Source organism: Mauremys mutica, chromosome 23 (assembly GCF_020497125.1).
Source record: "Mauremys mutica isolate MM-2020 ecotype Southern chromosome 23, ASM2049712v1, whole genome shotgun sequence".
Classification (NCBI taxonomy): Eukaryota; Metazoa; Chordata; order Testudines; family Geoemydidae; genus Mauremys; species Mauremys mutica.
Window position 1 is genome coordinate 20,547,393 of NC_059094.1, and position 22,857 is coordinate 20,570,249.

General features: G+C 47.0%; 2 protein-coding genes across 10 annotated transcripts in view; both read right to left on the reverse strand.

Annotated features, from left to right (window-relative positions):
- The window catches only part of MTF1 (metal regulatory transcription factor 1), a 30,669-nt gene extending 25,268 nt beyond the window's left edge, over window positions 1–5,401 (reverse strand). The window contains exons 1-2 of the mRNA XM_044997973.1: window positions 5,285–5,401; window positions 3,340–3,803 (exon numbers count right to left, since the gene is read on the reverse strand). Of these exons, the coding sequence (XP_044853908.1) occupies window positions 3,340–3,753 (414 nt within the window). The 5' untranslated portion in view covers window positions 3,754–3,803; window positions 5,285–5,401. The remainder of the gene's footprint in view (window positions 1–3,339; window positions 3,804–5,284) is intronic.
- A 6,192-nt stretch (window positions 5,402–11,593) lies between these two features.
- INPP5B (inositol polyphosphate-5-phosphatase B) overlaps window positions 11,594–22,857 on the reverse strand; it is a 39,377-nt gene continuing 28,113 nt past the window's right edge. For 7 of the 9 annotated variants that reach the window (XM_044997806.1, XM_044997805.1, XM_044997808.1 and 4 more), the window contains 12 exons: window positions 22,631–22,818; window positions 21,317–21,428; window positions 20,131–20,240; window positions 17,832–17,967; window positions 17,012–17,122; window positions 15,911–16,073; window positions 15,499–15,734; window positions 14,744–14,857; window positions 14,164–14,248; window positions 12,745–12,872; window positions 12,381–12,492; window positions 11,594–11,995 (listed from right to left, as the gene is read on the reverse strand). In XM_044997806.1, coding sequence (XP_044853741.1) covers window positions 11,871–11,995; window positions 12,381–12,492; window positions 12,745–12,872; window positions 14,164–14,248; window positions 14,744–14,857; window positions 15,499–15,734; window positions 15,911–16,073; window positions 17,012–17,122; window positions 17,832–17,967; window positions 20,131–20,240; window positions 21,317–21,428; window positions 22,631–22,818 — 1,620 coding nt within the window. In that variant the 3' untranslated portion in view covers window positions 11,594–11,870. Of the gene's footprint in view, window positions 11,996–12,380; window positions 12,493–12,744; window positions 12,873–14,163; window positions 14,249–14,351; window positions 14,858–15,498; window positions 15,735–15,910; window positions 16,074–17,011; window positions 17,123–17,831; window positions 17,968–20,130; window positions 20,241–21,316; window positions 21,429–22,630; window positions 22,819–22,857 lie in introns of those variants that run through there. The other 2 variants (XM_044997807.1, XR_006575096.1) reach the window with 2 other exon arrangements.

The window sequence follows — 22,857 nt, forward strand, 5'->3', positions numbered from 1 at the left end:
CTTTCAGGGAAGTGAGAACAGAAATTTGTGAAGTTTTAGCATTTTTAAAATACTCGTCCATGACAAGATAGAGAACTGGAAAATCTAGCATCCATGGGAGAGGAGAATCATTGTGCAGAGAAGACAATAGCAATTTTGTATTAGTTAAAACACACCATACAGCATGATTTAGTAACAGCAAGACAGCTGATGCAAGGTATCTTTGCTGAGCATTGCAGAAAGGTTACACATCTGCTCGGCAATTTAAAAAGTTGATCTTATAGTTGTAGTGTTATAGGCTGAGACAAAGCATCAGAAAAGTCTGGCATGTAAAGTAAACTGGTGGATTAAAAACAGACACAGGGTAGGAAAGTGAATTTTATTAGCCTGAAAAAGATGCATTATCTTTCCTAACAGGACTACCAGCTTTAGTACCACTCATTACCACCAATATACATCAGCACTAAAATAAATTGGATCCCTGGTAATGCAGTTTGTCCTGAAGTTAGGGTGCAAACTGCTGCATCAAAAACCTCCATGTGCAGGAGAATCATCTTTACATTAACTACTGCAATACATGAAACTGTTTTACATACTTGTGAGCTACGCAAGATTGTGGGCACTACCAGAAACTATTGACAATCGCTTGGTTCATGGCTGCATATATAAGTAGTGAGACAAGGAACTATACAACCATACTTAAAGCAATACACATCTTTTAGTACAGAAGACATTTGTTTACTGTAGATCAGGGGTACGCAACCTATGGCACGCGTACCGAAGGCGGCATGCGAGCTGATTTTCAGCTGCACTCACACTGCCTGGGTCCTGGCCATGGGTCTGGGGGGCTCTGCATTTTAATTTAATATGAAGCTTCTTAAACATTTTGAAAACCTTATTTACTTTACATTCAACAATAATTTAGTTATATATATTATAGACTTATAGAAAGAGACCTTCTAAAAACTTTACAATGTATTACCGGCACGCAAAACCTTAAATTAGAGTGAATAAATGAAGACTCGGCACACCACTTCTGAAAGGTTGCCGACCCCTGCTGTAGATAAAAGGTCTGTGCAGAGGGGACCAAACATCTAAAATGAAGCTGTCATGCAGCGTACAGAGCAGGAAAAGATGGAGTTTACCAGAAAAAGCCTTGATGCCATCACCACAAATGAAACATGGCACTAGGACACAGCCACAGATGGCAGAACACAAACTCAAAGCAATATCAGTTCTGTAGAAGGCAATGACTATAGCTATGTTGTGTATTCTCTTTGCAAAGAAACGATAGCAGAACCTTGGAGGGTAAGCAGAAGGAGCCTAGGTTTTACACATACATATGAGTAGGGGCTAAGAGGAAGTTAAGTTTATCTTTATTGGCGAAGAAAACTTGGTGGCATATGGGATGGAACATTGTCCAACTAGCTAAATTGTTCAGACTGCTGAGTAATTCAGAACCCAGGGAGCACAAATTACAAGATTAAATTGAGTTCAGGGTGAACTAGTACCAATGAATAGGAAGCTTATGAAACGAAGATGGAAGATGATGCAACTACTAGCTATTCTCATGGGGAAAGTAGTACTAAAGGTAGAACGAGCTGTTGTAACAAAATAGAATTAAAGGTGACCTCCAAACTAAAGAAATTGGGGCTAAGCCCTTTTACTACTTTGTGAATGTTCATAAAGGGTTTCTACTTTCTTCTCTCTCAAATATAAGCAACATCAAGTCATCTTCTCTGTTTTGTAAGGGCCAGCAAACTAGTGTGATAGCTTTTTCAGATCTTAATTGAAGGTGCAAGGGTGTTTAGTCTTTAAAGTTCTTTCCTCCCAACTAGTTGTCAAGTGTTTAAATTAAGCAGACATAAGACCACATTTCCCCAGGATTCACTTTTACTGTACCACTGCTACTAGTTCTGTAGTCAGCTTGAGTCCTCTACAAAGAGTGAAGTAGTCATTGCCTGAATTTACAGTGTATAACAAAGCAGAAAAGACCATGACAAAAAATCTTCTAAGTATTTTAAACACAAGGCAGGGTGCAGAAGCCAGTAACACTACTGAAAATTGGAAGAGGAAATATCCCATTTGAGTCCTAGGCTAACAGATTTGCTGGGTGAGACCTTCTGGTCCAGAAATTCCATCTCTTACCTGAAAGCAACTGCTGCTGCTACTGAACCACTTTCACTTTGCCAAGTGAACGCCAATCAAGGTCCCCTGCTAAACTAAATTATTCAGGCTTTCAAACCCAGATTCCATACTAACTAAAAGGCCCAATTCTGCAACCCTTATTCACAGAGAGTATCTGTTACACAAGTAGTTCCATTGGCTTTAATGGAAATACTCATGTAAGTCCTTATTCACCATAAGCAAGGAATACAGAACTAGCCCGAAGTCTGAAATGCTGACAGATTATATTAACACTAGTCAACTAAAGACACCACAATTCATTATTTTTGGAGATTTTTTTTTGTTTAAACCAAGTCTGTCCAAACCCGCTTTGCTTTCAACACAACAAAAATTCACTATGAAAATCATGTGTTCTATTGCTAGAACCACCCATTTCACATGAGTAAGCTGGCTCAAAATGTCACATTTTAATCAAGTACAATTGTGACTTCCTAAAACTTTACTTGCTGCTGCTAATTACAGTACCTCAGTAATAATGCTATAACTAAGGTTGTGTCAAGCTTCTGTTTCAAATCAGTGTGGGTGATGAAGGTTTAATATTTTAGACATTTCAAATCACAATGGGCTGGAATTTGACACTTAATTGGGATGCAGAAGTTTTCCTAAGCCACACTTGGTACACCCCAGGCTAAGAAAGCTTATATCCATTTTAAATGCTTAGTTTTGGCAATATTTTTAAGAGTTGTGAAAGATTAATCAAGCTATTTAGAAAAAAAAGCCCACTAAAGCACATGCACTATTATCATGGTCCTTATTTTCTAGTCACCTTTTATTACTATATTTAGTGGTTACTGCACTGTCATGAAACACGCTGGGGTTCTCTTCAGACACTAGCAGTTATATAATAAGGCATATGGTCTACGTAGTGAGAGCAGGAGAGACTGTGAATCAGGACTGACACATTACTTTCTTGACTCTGGCTGCTGACTCACTGTGCAATCCTGGGCAACTTATCATGTACTTACCTACACAACCACAGAGCTACTGTGAAGCTAAATCTAATGGTTGAGATTTTCAGAGCAGTTAGTCATATGTTTTCCTTTAGTGTGCAGCTAAATTCTCAGTACCACTTGGGGGGGGGGGAAATCAACAATATCTGCAAAGTGCTTTGAGATCATCAGATGAACAGCTCTCAAGATGGGTAAAGTTCTACGATTATAGTTGGTCACTTACTTCTTTACGCTTGGTTTCTGGGCATTCAGATTGCAAAGTGAGAGTAGCTCCTTCGATATTTCTTGGCATGGGAGTTGAACCCGGATTTATAGTCAAATGAATCTGATCTGGAGAAATAATATGTTGCACATAACCCTGGGACATTCCTTCATGAACTGCTATTAAATGAAATCCTTCTTCATGACCCTCTGGTAAAAAAGGCAAGTGATCTCCACATTGTCCTTCATCCTCATCATCTTCTAATGTCCCATGGTCTTGTTCAATTAGAACAGTTGTCCTGTCATAAATTGTCCCAGATGATGAAGGAACCAGACCATTTTTGTCCACAAACCGCATCATTTTATCATCTTGGGTCAGTTCATCTTCCTCCACTTCATAGTAGTGAATGCTGCCATCAGGACTATTTTCCCCCATGGTTAATGGAATTCAGTGCAGCATCATGACATTAAAATGTAACAACTCATCTGTAACAAGATTAGTACAAGAATAAGAATATCAATATTTAGATAAGGACTTCACCTAAATCCCTCAAGGGTGTGAACTTCAAGTTTATGTTTCCTGTTCCCATTAACTCACTTCCAGAAACCTTGTCGTGCTTTCAGAAAACCAAGACAAATAGTGCAGTTAAGTTTTTATTCATATAGAAAAATACTTTCAAAAGTGCTCCAAATCTTCTAAATTGTATGAGACCTGAAAAGGGCCTAAAGTTCTCTTAGATTTAGAAGAAACATGCCTCCGTAGAGATTGGGCCTCTTGTACCTAAGTCTACTAAAAGCCACATGCAAATCATTGCCAGAGAGCTGCCTTGAAATTATAAAACATGCAAGAATCTCTTTGGGGCAAGACTGTCTTTTTATTGTGTGTTTAAACAGTGCATAGCACAACAGGACCCCACTTCCTGACTGGGGTCTCTAGGTGCAACTGCAAGAGAAACAGTTTCAGCTATTATATAAAGTGCCAGAGTTAATAGGTTATGGTATGACACTATAACAGGATTGTTTCTGTGCAAAAGCCTCACAGACTTTATAAAAACAAGCTGAGGGCAAACATGCCCAGGGCAGCAGACCATATTACTCTTCCACAGACATCTCTTGCTTGTTGCCTAGGGCTGCACTCGCTGAAACTGCATGAGCTTTGCTAACGTGTGAACCTCAGGGCCGGGCTGGAGACAAACGACTACTGGACATAAGACGGCACCAACCACAAGCCCTGAAAAACCACCCCCGGGAGCCAAGCGCCAGAATGAAGCGGGGAACAGCGTGCGCCTATCACCGGCCCTCGGGCGCTGAGCCAGGTGGGCACGGGGCTGCTCCTGACATGGCAGCAGAGTCCGGGCTGGAGCCGGTCCCCCGCGCTCGGCGCTGCACACTCACCCCGCCCCCGCCGCCGTCCCGGGCTGGAGCCGGTCCCCCGCGCTCGGCGCTGCACACTCACCCCGCCCCCGCCGCCGCCCCGGGCTGGAGCCGGTCCCCCGCGCTCGGCGCTGCACACTCACCCCGCCCCCGCTGCCGTCCCGGGCTGGAGCCGGTCCCCCGCGCTCGGCGCTGCACACTCACCCCGCCCCCGCCGCCGTCCCGGGCTGGAGCCGGTCCCCCGCGCTCGGCGCTGCACACTCACCCCGCCCCCGCCGCCGTCCCGGGCTGGAGCCGGTCCCCCGCGCTCGGCGCTGCACACTCACCCCGCCCCCGCTGCCGTCCCGGGCTGAGGCCAGGCCCCCGCCCCCACCTTGGCCCCGGGCTACAGGCCGGGCCGCCCAGCGCGGCCGGCTGACCCCGAGCGGGCTGACGGGCCGGGCCGGGCCGGAGCCAGGCGCCCGGAGCCAGGGGCCCGCAGCGGCGGCCGGGCTCAGCTCGCGGGCCCCAAGCCGCGCTCACTGGGCCCGGCAGGACCCCGGGCCGCCCCTGCCCCGGACGCAGCCCCCAGGCTGGGCGCGCCCCGCTCTCACCAAGCGCCCGGCAACGGCGGCATCGGCAACCTCCCAGCGGCACCATGATTACCCAACGCATCACTTCCGCTTCCGGCACTCGCGGAGCACGCCGAGACCCGCCCCTTCCGGCCCCCGCCCCCGAGGAGGTGGTGGCAGGGGCGGGGCTGTGGGAAAGAGGGGAAGGACTAGGGGCGGGGCCTCAGGGACAGTTGAGAGGGTGGGGCCTCAGGCTGAGGTTTCTTGAATAAGGAGGCGTGGCTAGAAGAGGGGGAGGGGCCTCATATAAAGGGGCGGTGCCAGCAGGGGTGGTCCCAGGTTGGGACCTGTGTGAGGAGGGAGCAGGCTGGTGGCTGCCCTGGGAGTGTAACAAGGCACCGGGTCAGAGCAGGGCCCATCTAGCCCAGTGTCCCGTCTGCCGACAGTGGCCAGTGCCAGGTGCCCCAGAGGGAGTGAACAGAACCGGGAATCACCGAGTGATCCATCCCCTGTCGCCCATTCCCAGCTTCTGGCAAACAGAGGCTACGGACACCATCCCTGCCCAGCCTGGCTAATAGCCATTGATGGACCTGTCCTCCAAGAACTTATCTCGTTCTTTTTTTAACCCTGCTATAGTCTTGGCCTTCACAACACCCTCTGGCAAAGAGCTCCACAGACTGACTGTGCGTTGTGTGCAGAAATACTTCCCTTTCTTTGCTTTAAACCTGCTGCCTGTTAACGGGGCAGCTGGGCTACAACTCCTCACAGGAACAGAAAGGGGTGTGGGGACTCCCGGCAGCATGGCTGCATTGGGCCCAGGTGTGTCCTGGGCTGGGGTCAGGACAGGGAGGATAATGTTTACCCTCCCCTCATTCAGGGAATATGGGGTTTAGTTTAGGGCAATAACTCACTTCTGTGTTTTAACCACTGCACTACTGCCTCGGAGGAGGGGGCACGCAGCAGAGCAGGGACAGTAAGTGCTCAGACATCACAGTAACACCAGGAGTAGGGTTGCCAACTTGCTAATCGCACAAAACTGAACACCCCTGTCCCGCCTCTTCTGAGGTCCCATCCCCTCCTCTCCATCCCTCCTCCCTCTCTCCCCCACCCTCACTCTCTCCCTCCTCCCTCGCTCTCCCCCCACCCTCACTCACTTTCACCAGGTTGGGGCAGGGTGTTGGGATGCGGGAGGGGGGTGAGCTCTCCAGCTGGGGGTGCGGGCTCTGGGTTGGGGCCAGGAATGAGGGGTTTGGGGTGCAGGTGAGGGCTTCGGGCTGGGGTAGGAGGGTGGGCAGAGTATGGGCTCTGGGCTGGGGTTGCAGGCTCTAGGTGTGGCCAGAAATTAGGGGTTCTGGGCGTGGCAGGAGACACCAGCCTGGGGCAGGGGATTGGGGTGTGGGGTCCTGGCAGTGCTTCCCATGGCTCCGAGAAAGCGGCCGCTGGGTCCCTGCAGCCCCTAGATGCATGGGCAGCCAGGGAGGCTCCGTGCACCCACAGGCACTGCCCCCGCAACTCCCATTGATCACAATTCCCAGCCAATGGGAAATGCAGAGCCAGCCCTTGAAGCGGGGGCAGCATGCAGGACCTCTCTGGCCACCCATGCATCTAGCAGCTGCAGGGACCTGGCAACCGCTTCCGGGAGCTGCATGGAGCTAGGGCAGGCAGGGAGCCTGCATTAGCCCCGGACCCTCCTTGCGCCACTGACCAGATTTTTAACAGCCCAATCAGCAGCACTGACCTTGAGCCGCCAGCAGGTCCCTTTTCAACCAGGCATTCCAGTCGAAAACCGGACACCTCGCATCCCTAACCAGGAGGGAGGCAGTGATTCAGCTGCCTTTACATGTAGCAAGATGATAAGGATAACTGGTTGCCAAGGAAGAAGAAAAATGGGCTGTGACACGTGCCCACCTTCTAAGGCGTGGTGGGAAGGGCAGTTTTTTCATGCTCCTGACGTGGCTTGAGCTCTTTCAGAGGAAGGTAAAGGGGTGTTAAGTCTTATTGCACTTGCACAGACTGGAGTGCTGACCTGTTATGGCTGATCATGACTAATACATCATATTTGAAACTTTGGTGCTGCCCAAGAGCCAGGGCAATATACAACAGCCTTTGTCTGGCAACGTACAACTGTGCTTTAACTCCTGATGCCTGGCTCCAGCTTTGTCCTGGCACTCCCTACCCTCTGCTGTTTTGCCTATTACCACAGCCTCTGTGGATCCTTGAGAAAGCCACGTCCTTCAATCACTTGCATCAGCCATACACATTTGCATCATGTTTTATGTTCTTTCTTTCAAGCCACAGATATTACGTGGATGGGTCCCAGTAATGAGCCCTAGGCGCCCTTCCTTGGTGCCTCAGACCACTGCATCACCCAGCTTTCATCTCAGGTTACCTTAGAGCTTCTGGGCTCTGCTCACCAGGTTCTTATTTTATCTCCAGGGAATTCTATCAAAGGTATTTATTGAGACTGCTTTCTGACAGACTCATAGACTTTGTCAGAAGGGACCATTGTGATCATCTAGTCCAGTGGTGACCAACTGGTCAATCCTAGAGGATCTCCCAGTCAATTGCAATCTCCAGTGATAGTGGTGTGGCTGCCACTAAGGCTACCCCAGCCCCACACCGCTCCACTGCAGCTTCAGGGCACCTGGGGCTGGGGTCTCCCTCTGCACATGCTACTCCTGCCTGCAAGCACCCCACAGCTCCCATGGGCCAGGAGAGCTGTGGGGACAGTGCTTGCAGAGAGGGGCAGCGTGTCCCCCCATCCTTCCTGCCGCAGGGGCGCGTCGGCCCCTTCCAGGAGCAGTGGGTGTGGAGGCAGCGTAGGCAGGGAGCCTGCCTTAGCCTCACTGCTCCTGCCACCAACCAGCTGCGGGGAGGTTCCAGACTTGACAGTACACTGTGCAGCGGTTACACAGTAATGTGGTTGCAGATAAGGCTTAAAGCAAAACTGGGATTGTTTTAAGTGTGATTTTGTACTTAGAACTGGCTTGCTTAAAACTAAAATTAGCAAATTCCCAAGGGCAGCCAGTCAGTTGTGAACTATACACAGACCCACCTGTCTGGCATATACACACCTGCTCCTGGGCCTGAGCAGCTCCTAAAGCAAAAGAGCAGAGAGGAGGGAATTTATTGTAGGGTTAACTTTAACCTCTCTTCTCGCCATTGCCCTGGGAGCCATTAACCAGCTCTAACCTTTCTACCTTTCCTTTAGGCTCTGAGCGATGTATTGAACAGAGGGCCTGGAGCTGTATCAGTGCAGATATAAAAGAAAGCTCCCTAGAAACTATCCTTAAAGGACAGAACAATTTTTGACTGTGGGTCTTTTTTCTTTTGAAGTTTAAGAGTAGCAATGATGTATTACAGTGGAGTCGTATCTTACACAGGGGTTAGGTTCTAAAGTCGGCGCATAAGGCGGAAATCGCATATAGTCAAAATTACCCTTGAAAATCCCTTAAATCGCCCATAAACTACAGTATACTGGATGTGGTTGTGTATACAACCCTGTATAGCAATATGTATAAGAGTACATATGCAAAATATAATTTTACAATGCTGTATTTTTAATTACAGAAGGTAATTACAGGGGGTCATCAGGGCTTGATGTCGATCCAGGAAATGGAGGTGACAGAGAGCGAGTCTTAGACAAAGTGGTTGGCTCTGGTTCAGCTTGAGAAGTTGATTGCTTAGGCTCATCTGCTGCTGGCTGTTTTTCCTTGAAAAACATGTTGTCTCTTCAGCTGCTCAAACATTTCTTGATACAGTCTCAAATCGTCCGTAATACTACGTGTGATTTTGAGGCTTCGTTCCATAAAGGGATCGTATTCAGAAATTAAATCATTCAAGTGTTTCACTGCTTGGAACACTTCATCAAATTTATGAAGATTCCAACTTGCTGGCTCTTCCTGTTCATCATCGTCATCTTCGTCTTCTATAGACGATTTTATCAGTTCCTCTAACTCTTTGTTAGTCAAAGTTTCTCTATGGCTCTCAATTAATTCTTCAATTTCTTCCTCAAGGGTGTCAACGAAGCCATCACCACCCACTTGCCTGGCCACGTGAACAATGCATTTCACTTCTTTGTCAATGGTCGGGAAACCCTTAAAATCATTCACACATTCTTTCCATAGGTTTCACCAACATTGTGCATTGACTGTTTCAGGCTTGATTGCATCCATTGCCTGTTTAATATAAGTGATGCAATCGGCAATGTTGAAGGACTTCCAACACTCCATCACATTAAGATTGGGATCAGCATCCATAGTGCTATGTATCTGTAAGAATGCAAGCCTTGTGTACGTGGCCTTGAAATAGCAAATCATGCCTTGGTCGAGAGGTTGGAGAATGGAGGTGGTATTGGGGGGGAGAAAGAATTTCAAAACTGTTATGTGCAAACTGGAGTGCCGCAGGGTGGCCAGGAGCATTGTCTACAATCAGCAACACAAAGTCTTATCACGCACCTGGCTTGTCACCTTAGCAGTTATTGGAGCACTTGATGCCACTGCTTGACTAATTTGTCTCTCTCAAATCTTGATGGCATGGATGCTAGATTTGTTGTGGCCATATTTACGCGCCATGTTGGTGACCGACATACCGTCTCGCAATAAGTCCAACACAGACAGTTTTTCCTCCAGCGCTGGAACAGATCACTGTTTCTTCGGTTGAGCACCAGATGAAGTAGTTGGCTTGCGTTTAGGGGCCACGTTGTACGAAAAATACATATCTTTAAACACTAGAATCACACTCAGCACGGCGAGATGCTCACACTATGAGACACACGAGGGAACTGAGACCGACCGAGGGAACAGCAGATTCACGTCTCCCATGTCACGCTCACTCCGGGGCATACGCTCATTGGGTAGAATCGCCCGCACTATTTACAGGTATCTTGTTTTTCTTTTTTTTGCTGAGCGCGTATAGTTGAATTTGCATAAATTAAATGTGCGTATGATGCGACTCGCCTGTAGTATCATTTTTTGGCTTTTGATTTACTATATATAGACTTGACAATAACAGGAAGTTTTGTACTTAAAGACTGAAGCAGTTGAGACACTGTCCCTTAAATTCCTAAAAGGAAGTGAGTTTTTCCACAATGATTTGACTTTTTTTTTATATAATTAGTCATTACTTTGAAATAGATAATTGCTCCTTAGAAAGTTGCAACCTGCCATTTTCTGGTTAAAGATAATGGTTTTGGGGAATATGGTAAATTAAAAAAAACAGTAATAAAATACAATTGATATGTTGTGCAGCCACATGCTATCTTACTAAAATCATTAGGCCAAATTCACCACTGGCATAAACTGGTACAGCGCCACTGAAATTGTTAAATGGTGAATTTGGCCTCTTATGGTTTAGTGCAGTGGTTCTCAACCTATTTACCATTGTGCGCGCCACATATGCAGCTCTCTGTGTGTTACGTGGGCCACATTCACACAATATATATACACACTACCTGTAAGGCCCTGAGGATGTCACATGGGCTGCAGCTGTGTGCCGACTGGGCCGCAAGCAGCCCATGGGTTGAGAACCACTGGTTTAGTGGAACTAGATAGGTGAGGGGGAAGGTTTTTCCTCCCAACTATTGAGGAGATTGATGGAGACAAAGGTGTAAAAGACCAGGAATTCCTCAAACTAAAGAGAGAAAAGGAAATGGTATCTAGGAGGGGAAGGAAGTAAGAGCGCTTTAACCTCCAAAACCAGGAAGCCAAGTGACAGACCACAGGCTGCAGCTCTATCCAGAGAGGAAGAAGTAGGACAAACACTCATTGTAGCTATTGTTAACAGGATTATAGCATAAAAATATAATTGAAGATAGAAAAAGTTGCTGCTCTGTACAATATGATGGAATATGTTTAAAATGGAATTTGCAAAGCTAGACAACAATTCATCAGTACTGTAATTTCATCTCAGTATTTTCATTGACCCAATATTCTTTCTTAGCACTGAACCATCTCACATTATGCTGGCTATCAGTCACTGCCCTGAAAACAAATAGCAAACATCTTCAGCAAATGAGCTGATCTACATAGGTCTGGATAATAGCATTGTCACAGTCTCTTCATCTAGGTATAGAATTGTTAAATTTCTTCTCATTCACCTGTTTGCGTGAGCGCTAAACAAACCCTAAGCAAGGCTCTTCCCTGCAGTCTACTGATCAGTTTATGCAATGTTAGCAAGAGACCTGGGAATTCTTGTTCTGTGGCTCATTTTTCACTCTGCTTCATGCTTTTAAAGGGATGGGATTTAATTAAAATGAACAGACCAAAACACCCAGACCAGCCAACAGGGAAACAGGCTGAAAGGCAGGCTGGGAGAGTGCATTAAGATGACTATTGTTATTTTAAATAAAAGGAACTTTAAAATTGAGGTTTTAATACAAGTTAAATAATTAAAATACAGTATAAAATGTCAGTGCTCTGTGTCTTATCAAACTTATTTAGAAATTCAATATTTTTTACAACTTAATACAGTGAAAACTGGTTCTACATGTCTGATCTGTATTTAATATCAATAGATTGTACTCTGAATAAAATACTGTAACATTCTGAAGGTGCTACGCTCGGTACAAAAATATTTTTACAGTAACTTAATAGCTTTCTCTAAAAAACAGATTAGCTGCATCTAGAATTCATGGAGAGTTGCCTTCTCTCAAGAGGAACTGCTCGATGAATTGCTGAGCCTTCCTCTTCTCAGTTACATCAGGCGTGGGATGTTGGGGAGGAGGTCGCAGCAACAAGCCACCAAATATACTAGCTGCACGAAAGACAATAAAAGCCAGTCAATAGCCAGATGTCAATGATAATTCCTCCCAAAAGAAAACTGTGGCGCAGTTGGATTCCACTTGGGGATGGGTGGGAGAGGAGGAGGAGTGGGTAGTGCAAAGTTGGCCATCACAATTTTTCCTTTTTTCGGCAGCACTTTTTAATGTTCATGCCAATAGAGGGTGTTTTTTGGTGTGACAATGCCTTATTTTCTGCTTTTCTGGCTGAAGTCTGATTCCTGCCAGGTTACATGCCAGGCACCAGAAACAGCAGATAGCAAGGGCCCACTAATGCAGTCATTTCAGAGAAACACATGGCTTGTTATATGAACTACTACAAGGCCCCACCGAGCAGACTGGTCACTTTGTTCACCTTACCGAGAATATTCACATCCAAGTGGTTTTTCCCTGAATTTCTCAGTAGTTCCCGTAAAAACGCCACCAGATAGTTAAACACATTTTTATGGCACATGGGCAGCATGGAGACAACCTGGAAAGAAAGTAAGAACTTTACTGTGAAAAGCCACCAAGAGAATGGCTAGAAGCTCAAAGCATCAATACAATTACACAAGCCTTAATGATACATAATAAAAACCAGGAGCCCCAGTGCTAGGTACCTTCTAGAGCCATGAGACTATAAGCTGGTTGGGGTTTGAGCCCGTTATCTGCATGGCATAGAACACTCAAACTCCATGTTCATTTAAGGCATTATGTTAACCCTCTGCAGCAGTGCCTGCATTACCTGACGGCTCAACGTGTAATTGTTGGCACAATGCAAGCAGTTGTTGTAGAGGCTGTAGCAGATAACAGGCTCTGGCAGGCTTTCCAGGAACAACAGCAGGGCCTCAGCTACTGAATGGTTGCTGCCGACTGACCCGATGATGGTTAAAGAAAAGGTAGTGCAGTGATCTGGTTTGTTAGCATCTCGGCTGAACCTTTAATCATTGGTGAGGTCTCACCACAACTCCCAAACATGTTCATAGCTGGTAGATGGAGTCCTGCACAGATACAAAAATGTGTATCCGCATCCAATCCTCAAAAAGTGTCTGTGGATATCCATGGATTTGCAGGGCTCTCCTCACCATGGCTCCCCCCTGCCAGAGCCTGGTCAGGGAGAGCCGCATGGGCTGCTGGGGGGAGCCTGCGCAAAGTCGCAGACCCTCCACCTGCCCTGGGCAGAAGGCCTGGGATTCAGGGACACAGGCCGTGGGCTGCTCAGGCCCCCCGCCCAGGGCAGGTGGAGGGACCCAGGCTCCCCACAGCTGCCAGTGTGGCTCTCCGGCTCTGGCCAGGGGGGCGGCTCAGAGCCACAGCCCGACCATGGTAAGAGCCAGGCGGGCAGCCACGATGGCCCCTCCACCTGCCCTGGGTGGGGAGCCCGAGCAGCCCCCGGCCTGTGTTCTTGACCCCCAGGCCTCCTTCCCAGGGTAGGTGGAGGGTCTGCGCTGCTGTTCCTCACAGCTGCCTGCCCAGCTCTGTCAGAGCCCTGTGCGGATACAAAATTTGTATCTGCATCCGCGCTATCATCCGTGAAAATGGTCCACGGCTATAAAGCGGATACCCACGGATTTTCAGGGCTCTACTGCTAGAGTTTGTACTATCCTGACTGATTCCACATAGCAAACAAATGACAGGTATAAATGGTCCCAGTACCAGTCACTATTCTATTCTACACATGTTCTTACACCACGCTAGTCTCTCTAGGATCTGAACACCTTCCAGAAGTATATTAAGCAACGTGACTAACTTCTGTCATGTGTTTGTTCTCTCCTCCTTTCCTCAGGGGAAGATGTGTGTGCAGTGCAGTGTTTTATAGACTCAGACTTTATAAATACACATATTGCTATATGTTTATGTTAGAGAAGAAAAGGTGGGAAGGTTTGGGATGGGCCTTAATTCCTGAAGGAATTCACTCCAGTATTGGGGTGGCCCTAAGCAAGCTTGGTCATCCTGCACTGACCAGCGGTCCATTTAGCAAAGACCTGGCAGACACATTGTGACTTGATACAATCAGTGCTAAAGAAACACATCTCAATTAACAGAGTTCAAGGGACAATACAATGTAATGGAGCACCCAGGGCTGCTGGAGGCTCCAAGTGTAAAGTGGCTCCAGCACAGGATACACGAATCAGCCTCACTGAACATTAGTTCCAAAGGATACGGAGTGTATCGAGCATTGCTGTATCCAAGCAGTCTCGGATCTGCTCAAATTCAGATCTTAGGCCTGGCTGCTGAAACAGGTCTTCCTGCAACAGAAAAATCACAGACGTTGGAGTCACAGAGAGGGAAACAAACAGAATAATCTGTTATGATGCTATTTACTGTAACCATGTGTGAGCCATACTTTACCCAGAGACCCCACAATAGGTGTACAAGGTGCCATGAAAGTCTCTCCAGACTGGTGCATATCAGTAGGCACCACATTGTCAACCGTTCTAGTCCAGGTTACTGTATTGCAGTACGAAACAAAGCAAAGGAAAACAGCTGCTGACATGCATTATTTGGTTCTTTACACAAAGCCAGTCTCCTTCACTCTCAGTGCATTCGAGGGGCTCGTGCCTCTTGTCACACAAGTCTCCTTTATATCTCCTTACACTTGCGAGAAGGGACTCTTCCCACTTCTGGCTAGTGTCCACACTGCTAGCATCAACAAAAGCTGTTAATTTCCATGATGGTCTTCAAAACTCAGCTAAGTGTCCGGCAGAACAAAGGGCAGTTTCTCAAATGCAGACACTGCCTACCTGCTGGGAAGCATTGCGGTACAGATGATCCACCATCATCCACAGCTCTTTGGGGATGTCCAGGGGCTTCTCATCCCGAAAAATGTCATCACTCATCTGTAGCGGCAGCAGGGTCTGCAAAGGAGCAAGCCAGACTCTTACTGAAGTCTGCAAAGCACAGAGTGAGAGACGAGGGTTTCAGAGTTAAGGAACATTATAGAGTAGGGCAGCCTCACCAACTGGTCTGAGTATAGACTAATACAGCACACACAGTACAGTACCCCCACCTGAAAGGATGGCAAACTGCTTCACATACATACACAAAACACACACATTTCCAGTATGGCACCATCTAAATGAAATAACCAATGGGCACCAAATGCACACCAATCAGGAGAAGGCCACTGACATGGAGGTAGATCTCTACTCATAGGAAAAGGGCCATGGGATCTTTAACACCAGGCAAGAGCAGACAGAATCTCATTTTTTAACATTCTGCATGGAACTCAGATAGCTCAAAGAGCCCGGGTGCACTGCATCAGAGAACAGAAGTTGCATCAACCAAGCCAGCCCCTTCTGGGATTAAGGGAACAGGTGGTGTCAACGTGATTATTGGAGATAAACCCAATAGTAATAAAAGGAAACAGGGCGAATGCCCATTAACACTATGAGACAAGGGGGCAGCTGGAGGTTTAATAGCCTGGCACTGAGTGGGGGTTCTACTGGGCTTGGAAGAGCAAGCTTCCCAAAGATCTGAAGCTCCATCATTAACCTACCAGTTCTCGAATGGACTCTGCTGACATGTCCCGGATAGGTTCTCTCATGTAACACAGTGTCTGGATTGGAGACCCAAAGCAGCTGGGCAGGTAATTTCCCATCACAGACAGGAAATAATCCTTCCCCCTGTCAAGGTGCAAAATCAGAATGTCTTCGAGTTTCTCTTCCCCGGAGTTCAAACGTGTAGCTGTTGATTTATTAACAAACAGTTCCAATTCGATAGTCATTTCAGAATCTGCAGGAAGAAAATAAACATATGCTCAGTAAATACAGTCATGAAACTGACAAGTCCTAGCAAATAGCTGATTAAAACAGGGGCCATGACAGACTCCAAACAGAAACAAGCAAGATACTGGTTTATTAATATGGGATGAGTAGTTAGAAGCAGAATCTTCTGGAAGAGTCAGTCACCTGGTAACAGAAAGCCCTTACTGGGGTTTGCAATCAGCCACTCTTTGCAGTAGTTGTCTTCATCCAGTTTGTTGATGAATTCAAACTGGCAAGGCACTTGTCCATTACGGATAGTAAAGGTCTCCACCTGCAGTTGCATGTACTTCACATCCTTGAAGAAGAACTAGGAACAAATATTGCAGCATCATCATCTCTTGCTTCTCCATCACCGCCCACCACCGGCAACTTCCTCAAAGAGCAGGGAAAGGTCTTCCTCTAGAACATTCATGTGTCTCAGCTACTTAATCATTAGTTAATGAGCTATCGGCCATGCCTGAACATTAAACACCCAGCTCCCGATGTTAACTGTGACCTGCCCAAGCTGTGTGTTTCCCAGGAACCCAGGTCATCTGTGCCAATCAGCCTTGTGGGACAAATTCATTGCTGGTGTAATTCCACTGAAGCTAGAGCTACACAGGGGACCTTAAATGCTCCATTTGAATAGATTTTCTGGTATCCAGCCCTCCAAGCAGAGACATTCACGCAGTCACCGTCTCCAGAGGTCTCACTAGTTCGGGGTTTATTAGGTTTCTTGTTTTTAAGAACAAGTTAAAGTGAGAGATGCAGTTATTCCCTCCGTGTTCCAGTTGGGCAGTGCAGGGTGGTGGTGACTGTTTGGGTTTTTGAATGGAAAGTACCTGTTCCCAGCAGCTATGGAACATCTGTGCAAGCAGCAGAATTTTATAATTCACTACAAATAGTGAGCATTCTACTTTGCACTCACTGGTACCAACTGCTTTACATCCTGGATCCCAGAGCCTTTTAGCAGGCCTGGGTCAGGACTCTCATTCACAGAGGGGCAAAGGGAGGCTGAACGGGATAGTGACTTGCTTTGGGCCTCACCATGACTCTGCAGCAAACCCAGGATTAGAACTACGGAGCTCCTGATCGCCAGTTCCATGCTTATTCCTCTAGCTAGTAAACTTCCCAGGAATAGACCCTACGAGTCCTGACTCGTAGCCCCCGGTGCTAACAATTACACTGGACTACCTCTTGGTTCTAGGATTCATTTCTCCCTTGAACTGATGGCCCTGGGAGGGGAAGTATGGGAACATGTCCTACCTCCCTCTGGGAAAGGATCACCGACGGGATGCTGGCATTCTCCATTTTATCCAATGAGCGCACTATTTCCTCAAAGGCTTTTCGGTACAGCTCCTCATTCACAACCTTCACCTGAAAGGGGGAGACACCTCACCAATGGGCATTTACTGTGTCTCTGCAGGAGAATTGTAACAGTCTGAAACATATGGAGCAACCTGATTTTAAAGAAGGCTGGAATACAGAAGCACAGGTAAAACACATGGAAAATTACTGCAGATTTATTACCAAAAGCAAGTTAAAATGGAACCAGTTTCCAGCCTTTACCAAAGAATGCATACAATGCAGGAAAGCGCGCCTTCATGGTCTAATGTGAACTAAACGGGCCAGTGTCTCTGACCCAACATTTGCCCACTGCTGGGCAGGCTTGTGGAAGGCTGCTCCACCTAGCAGATAAAATCAGCCAGCCTGCATTGGGATTGGTTTGTTAAAGTCTGGCAGCGAATTACACTCCTGTCTGCTGATGTAAACGCTGCAAGTTTCCAGGGACATAGATAAAAAGGAGGAAACAAAGCATAAGGGGATATTCATGAACAACTACCTATTTCTGCTCATGGATGAGCTCACCTGCATCTTGCCAGGAGCAACAGGCTCAGTCGCACCTGTGTTTTACTGAGAACAATGGTCCCATCTCAGGGCACTGTTATCAGGGCCAAGCTACAGGAAGCACAAACACAGAAGCAATAGCTTATAAGGGAAGAGAAAGAATCAGGATGGCTGGCCGCTGTGACTGCCTTAGGGAGAAGGTTAGCATTGTTACTACTATGAATAATGGTGCACCTACCCCAATGTCAAAAATGGAGCTCACTGGCTTATGGTCACTGTTTTTCAAAGTCATGTGGCTGCGATAGCTCAGCTGAGAAATATTCTTCCCTTTCCAGAGGATCCGATCACACCATGCTGGGGCACGACACTTCTCACTAAAACAGGAAGCCACAATTAAAGCTTTCCCAGAAGACAATCTAGGGGGAGTAACAGTGCAAGGCAGATTAGAACGTTGCCAGGAACAGGCATCTCTCCAGTGGCAGAGGTTTAGCCGGTGCTCTACCAGGACCTGCAGCTTGTTTCCAAACAACCTCAGTGCAAAGCTGCAGAGGGTGGGTGTGTCTGTCTACGTATTTCTGTACCATCAGTCACCTTTGTTCTTGTTAAGGGGAGCAAGTTTTTCCCCCCTCGACATTATATGAGAAGCAGCATTTAGAGACTATCCTGAATTGCTTCAGACTGGAGGGACTTTGGAAAAAGCAAGAAAGCTCCCAGTTTTAAAATTAAATTTTCCTCTTAACATTTCTCCTTTAACACCATTGAGCAGAATCAAACATTCTGACTCTTGCAGCCAGAATCTACAATCCAGCCAGAACATACATGAAGAACATATGCATCCAGCAGTCTTTTGGGGGATGCATGTAGGTATCTGCAGTAAGAAAGCACTCTTTGTGACAAGTCAAGCCAAGCCAGGCAGGATTCTACTGGGCATCAGCAAATAAAAGATCTCCAAAATTCTGTTTGAAAAGGAAGAAAGTGATGCATTGGAAGAAGCTTCAAAACTAAGGAGATCAAAGTGTTTATTCCTGACAGGGGGTAGGAAAAATCTAGCAGACATCAGAGTCAGAGCAGAGGGGACAGCACAAGTGCCCACAAACCTAGTGATGGGATTCCCAGTCTTCCAAAATGTGTCCAAGGATTTACCTTGGCATTGGACTCAAAGAAACAGTTACTCTCCTGTACAGTAACTGTGGTTCTTCGAGACTGTGTACACACATTCCACTTTAGGGTGTGCGCATGCCTGGAGCACTCCAGCCAGAGACTTTTGGTCAGCAGTACCCATTGGGATGATGCACATACCTTGAGTATCCTCGAATCTTCAAAAGAATGCACGAAGGGCAGGGTGGAGGGGCTCACCCATTCCTTTGCACCGGAATCTTGCTGTTATCTGAAGTAGCAGGGATCAAAGGCAGGGTCACGGAATATGTATTTGTAGAGCGTACCTCGAAAAACCACAGCTACTGTACAGGTAAGTAATTGTTGCTTCTTCACGTGCTTATACCCATGTATATTCCATTTTAGGTAATACCTAAGCAATGCCCCTTTAGTGGTGGAGACTCGGAGTCAACTGAAACAGCAACAGACTTTCCTTCCAAAGTTTGCATCAGCTCTGGATGCTTTGATGATGGCATAACTGTGAGCAAATGCATGTACGGAGAACCATGCAGCGGCTCTGCAAGCGTCCATGATTGGAACCTTTCTCAGGAAAGCCTCTGAGGTAGCCCAAGCCCTGGTAGAACGTGCGGTAATTCTTGCTGGAGATGTCACATTTGCTAAGTCATAACAAGTCCTGATACATGAGAAGATCTTTGTGCTGAAAGAGCTTGTCCTCACATCTGTTCAGTGTGAGCCACAAAGACTCAGACAGGAGCTACACAGCCTTGTTCTGTCAATATAAGACGAGAGTGCTCTGCATATGTCCAATGCCTGTAACCTCTTCTTCTCCTCAGGAGCGGGCAGTTTCAGAAAGAACATCAATAGATTTATTATTTGATTTAAATGGAAATCTGACACCACTTCTGATAGCAATTTCAGATGAGGCCTTCATGAAACTTTATCTTTACAGAAAACCATACAAGGAGGTCCTGCCATCAGAGCCTGCAGCTCCTCTCCTAGCAGATGTTATTGAGTCTAAGAAAGCTGTCTTAATTGGCAAGTGAAAGAGAGCAAGAGGCTATGCTGATAACAGTAAGCTGTGAGGCATGACCGCAAGCTCCAACTGGTAGCTCTAGGAAGACAAAAGGAACTGCGAGATGACGGGGAGGCCCCTAATCTTTATACCCTCAGCTGTAAGCACCAGTAGTAATGGGTATCGCTGACCAAAAATCTCCAGCCCAAGTGTGCTGGACACGCACACACCAAAAGTGGAAGATAAATCTATACAAGCATTTGAAAAAAAAAAATCAGAAATTCTTTCACTTCCTTAGGTCTGTTGGATCTAAAAGCTCTTGTAGACTTGTTTTTACTGCCTTAAACAATGCATACAGGAGCTAATGGACAGGAATGACATGACGGCTGAGGTTGTACACATGGCATACCTAGTGTCCCAGTCATCACAGCCAGTGTCATATTTGTAGGTTGGCTGGAAGGTAATCTTTCCCTCTGTAAAGCCATCAAAGACAGCCTTCGCGTCCATCTGCTTCTTCAACTAGTAGGGAAAAAAGCCAAATAGATGAAAACTTAAATTGTTGAAACAAGTCCTTCTGGAGTCCCGAGTGGGGAAAAGGGCACCATATTCTAGGAAAGTGATAAAAGTGTGTGCAGGTATGTGCACAGATACACACGTCCCCCATCTGTGCACACACAATCTAACATTTGTGCTGCCATTTCCAAAGGAAATCTCCATAGACACATAGGAATGAAAATGGCAGATTTTTCTAATGTTAGAACTTTTGAAGTGTGATAATGGTATTTTATGCAGAGTCTTACATTTCCTGGCCAGGAGGGACTATTACGACCATCTAGTCTGACCTCCTGCGTAACACAGGCCAGAGAGAATTTTCACCCACGGATTCCTGTATCAAACCCATTGTGAAAATGCATATACACACACAAATGTCTTGTTGATTCATGTATCGTAGGTCTCACTGTAATACTAGGAGATTAGCATTTCACTACTTATATTTTTTCTAGATGAGAGACGGAACCCAGGTATTCATGGGCACAGACACACCTACGCCCACCCTTCATAGGAGGAGGAGCTGGGCACCCACATTAACCTTCATGAGAACCACACTGGACAAGCAAATCAAGGGACGCGTAACTGATTAGTTGCGTAGCTTTCACACTCCCCTAGGCAATACTACCTAACTCTCTGAGCAGCCCTTATATCCAATACCTCAAAGGGCTGACTTCCTCCTGCCAGGCCGTGGTGCCCTGCCCCACAACCAGCTATTAAGGAGGTGGGTGGATTGTGACCTGGTGTACGAAGTGCATGCTGAGGCCAACTGAGCCACGGGAGGGACCGCTGCTCCTGGCTCAAACTCTTCTGTGCAAGGACAGCAGCCATTTCAGATCATTCCATGGACATCAAACCAACCAACCCAAAAGCAGCTTCTAATGCTGCGAACCCTGAAAGCCAGGGTTAGCTATTCTGTCAGGGCCAGTGTGCAGGTGATTTTCAGAGCAAACGAGAGTTTCATAAGCCTCCCACTAAAGAGGAGTCATTTTCCTAGGAGCATAGAATGTGGGGCCCACCTGTCCTCTGGGAGGACACGTCTGTACCTGGTCATATTGATAAAGATCTTGAAACTCCTCCTTTTCAATGTGCATCTTCATCTTTTCCAACCCCAGCGGCTCTAACCTGTAGTTGAGATCCCCGAGCCACAGGATGACACTGTAAGGACAGCACACAAGGGTGAAATCCCTGTTTGACAGAGTCAGCTACTGTAGTCTCTACAAGCAGCCAGAAGGGCTTCTCTGTCTCCTACAGGTGTGCCCCGGCTGCCATGCCCCCATGCAGCACTGTATCTCACCCTGCTGACAGTGCTCAGAACCAGGCAGCCTCAGCCACATGTGAAGGGGAAGCCTGATGAAACCACAGCTTCCTGAGCAAGGGAGGGTTGAGCAAGCCACAGACTGCTGCCCCAGGCACCTCTGCAGAAATTCAGCTGCACATCATCAGTATGTGCAGCAATATCCCAATGGCACAGTGCTCTCTGCGCAGAGCTGTTTAGGACCCAGTTAATCCCAAGCACAGTTCTGCAGTGTCTCCATGCTAGCAGGGCTACCTTAGCATCTAGCTCTGTCTGCAGACTTAATTACCAACACTGCCATGATACAAGCACATAAAGGAAACTCAGAACTCGTGAAGAAAACATGCCTCCATGTTAACTGGGCAATTTGGCAAGGCACAGTGCACAGTAAATTAATGTGTCTGGAGCTTCCAAGAGCCAATCCGGCACGTTAGCTTCATCCTCACTCCCTGGAATGAGGTATTTCATCAGGGACAAGCTTCCCAAGGTTCACCAGCGTAAAGGAAAGAAGTCGGGGGCTAGGTCTGCCGGGCCACCATAGCAGACACACAGCAACCACTTCCTGCCCAGACAGTCCCACCACCCAACTGCCGCCTTCCGGCTCCTGTTGAGCCAGGAGGCCAAGAAATCTGAATTTTAACCCCCTTTAACATTCCAATGCAATTTCGTTTCTCTGTATTTAGAAAAGGGGCATGTGTGCATGTGAAGGACTGGGAGGAGGAGGTACTTTGATAGTACTTTTAATCTTCCAACACGCTATGAAAAAAACTAAGCCTCCCAGCCCCCTGGGGAGGGAAGTATGTACTCACCCCATTTTACAAATGGGGAAAACGAGACAGTGACAGGGAGCCATTTTCAAAGCTAGGACTAGAACTGACAAGTTCCTGGCTCCATGGCCTGTGCTCAGACTACTCGACCACACCTCTCAAGCTCCTGCCAGGGAATTGCTTACACCAGAAAGTGTAGCCAGCCACCCTGATACAGCCCATCACTTGTCCCATCAAAGCCAGAGGCCAAGCAGTGAACTGTAGTGATCCGATGGATGTACACCTTGGAAACATACTCATGTTTGTTTATTGTAAGGGGAGGCAAGTTTGGATCCGACTGGCAGAACTGCATCCGAGAGCAGATGTCTTTGAAGTCTTGGTTCCTCCGCTCGTACTCCTCTGTATGAGCTGCGAGGTGAGAGTTCACAATGCACACGCTGGTGTTGTGGAACTTGAACCGTATAGCAACTCCACCTTTGTTACCCTAGTAGGCAGGAAGAGAGACTGGTTGTGAGTTTTCCTG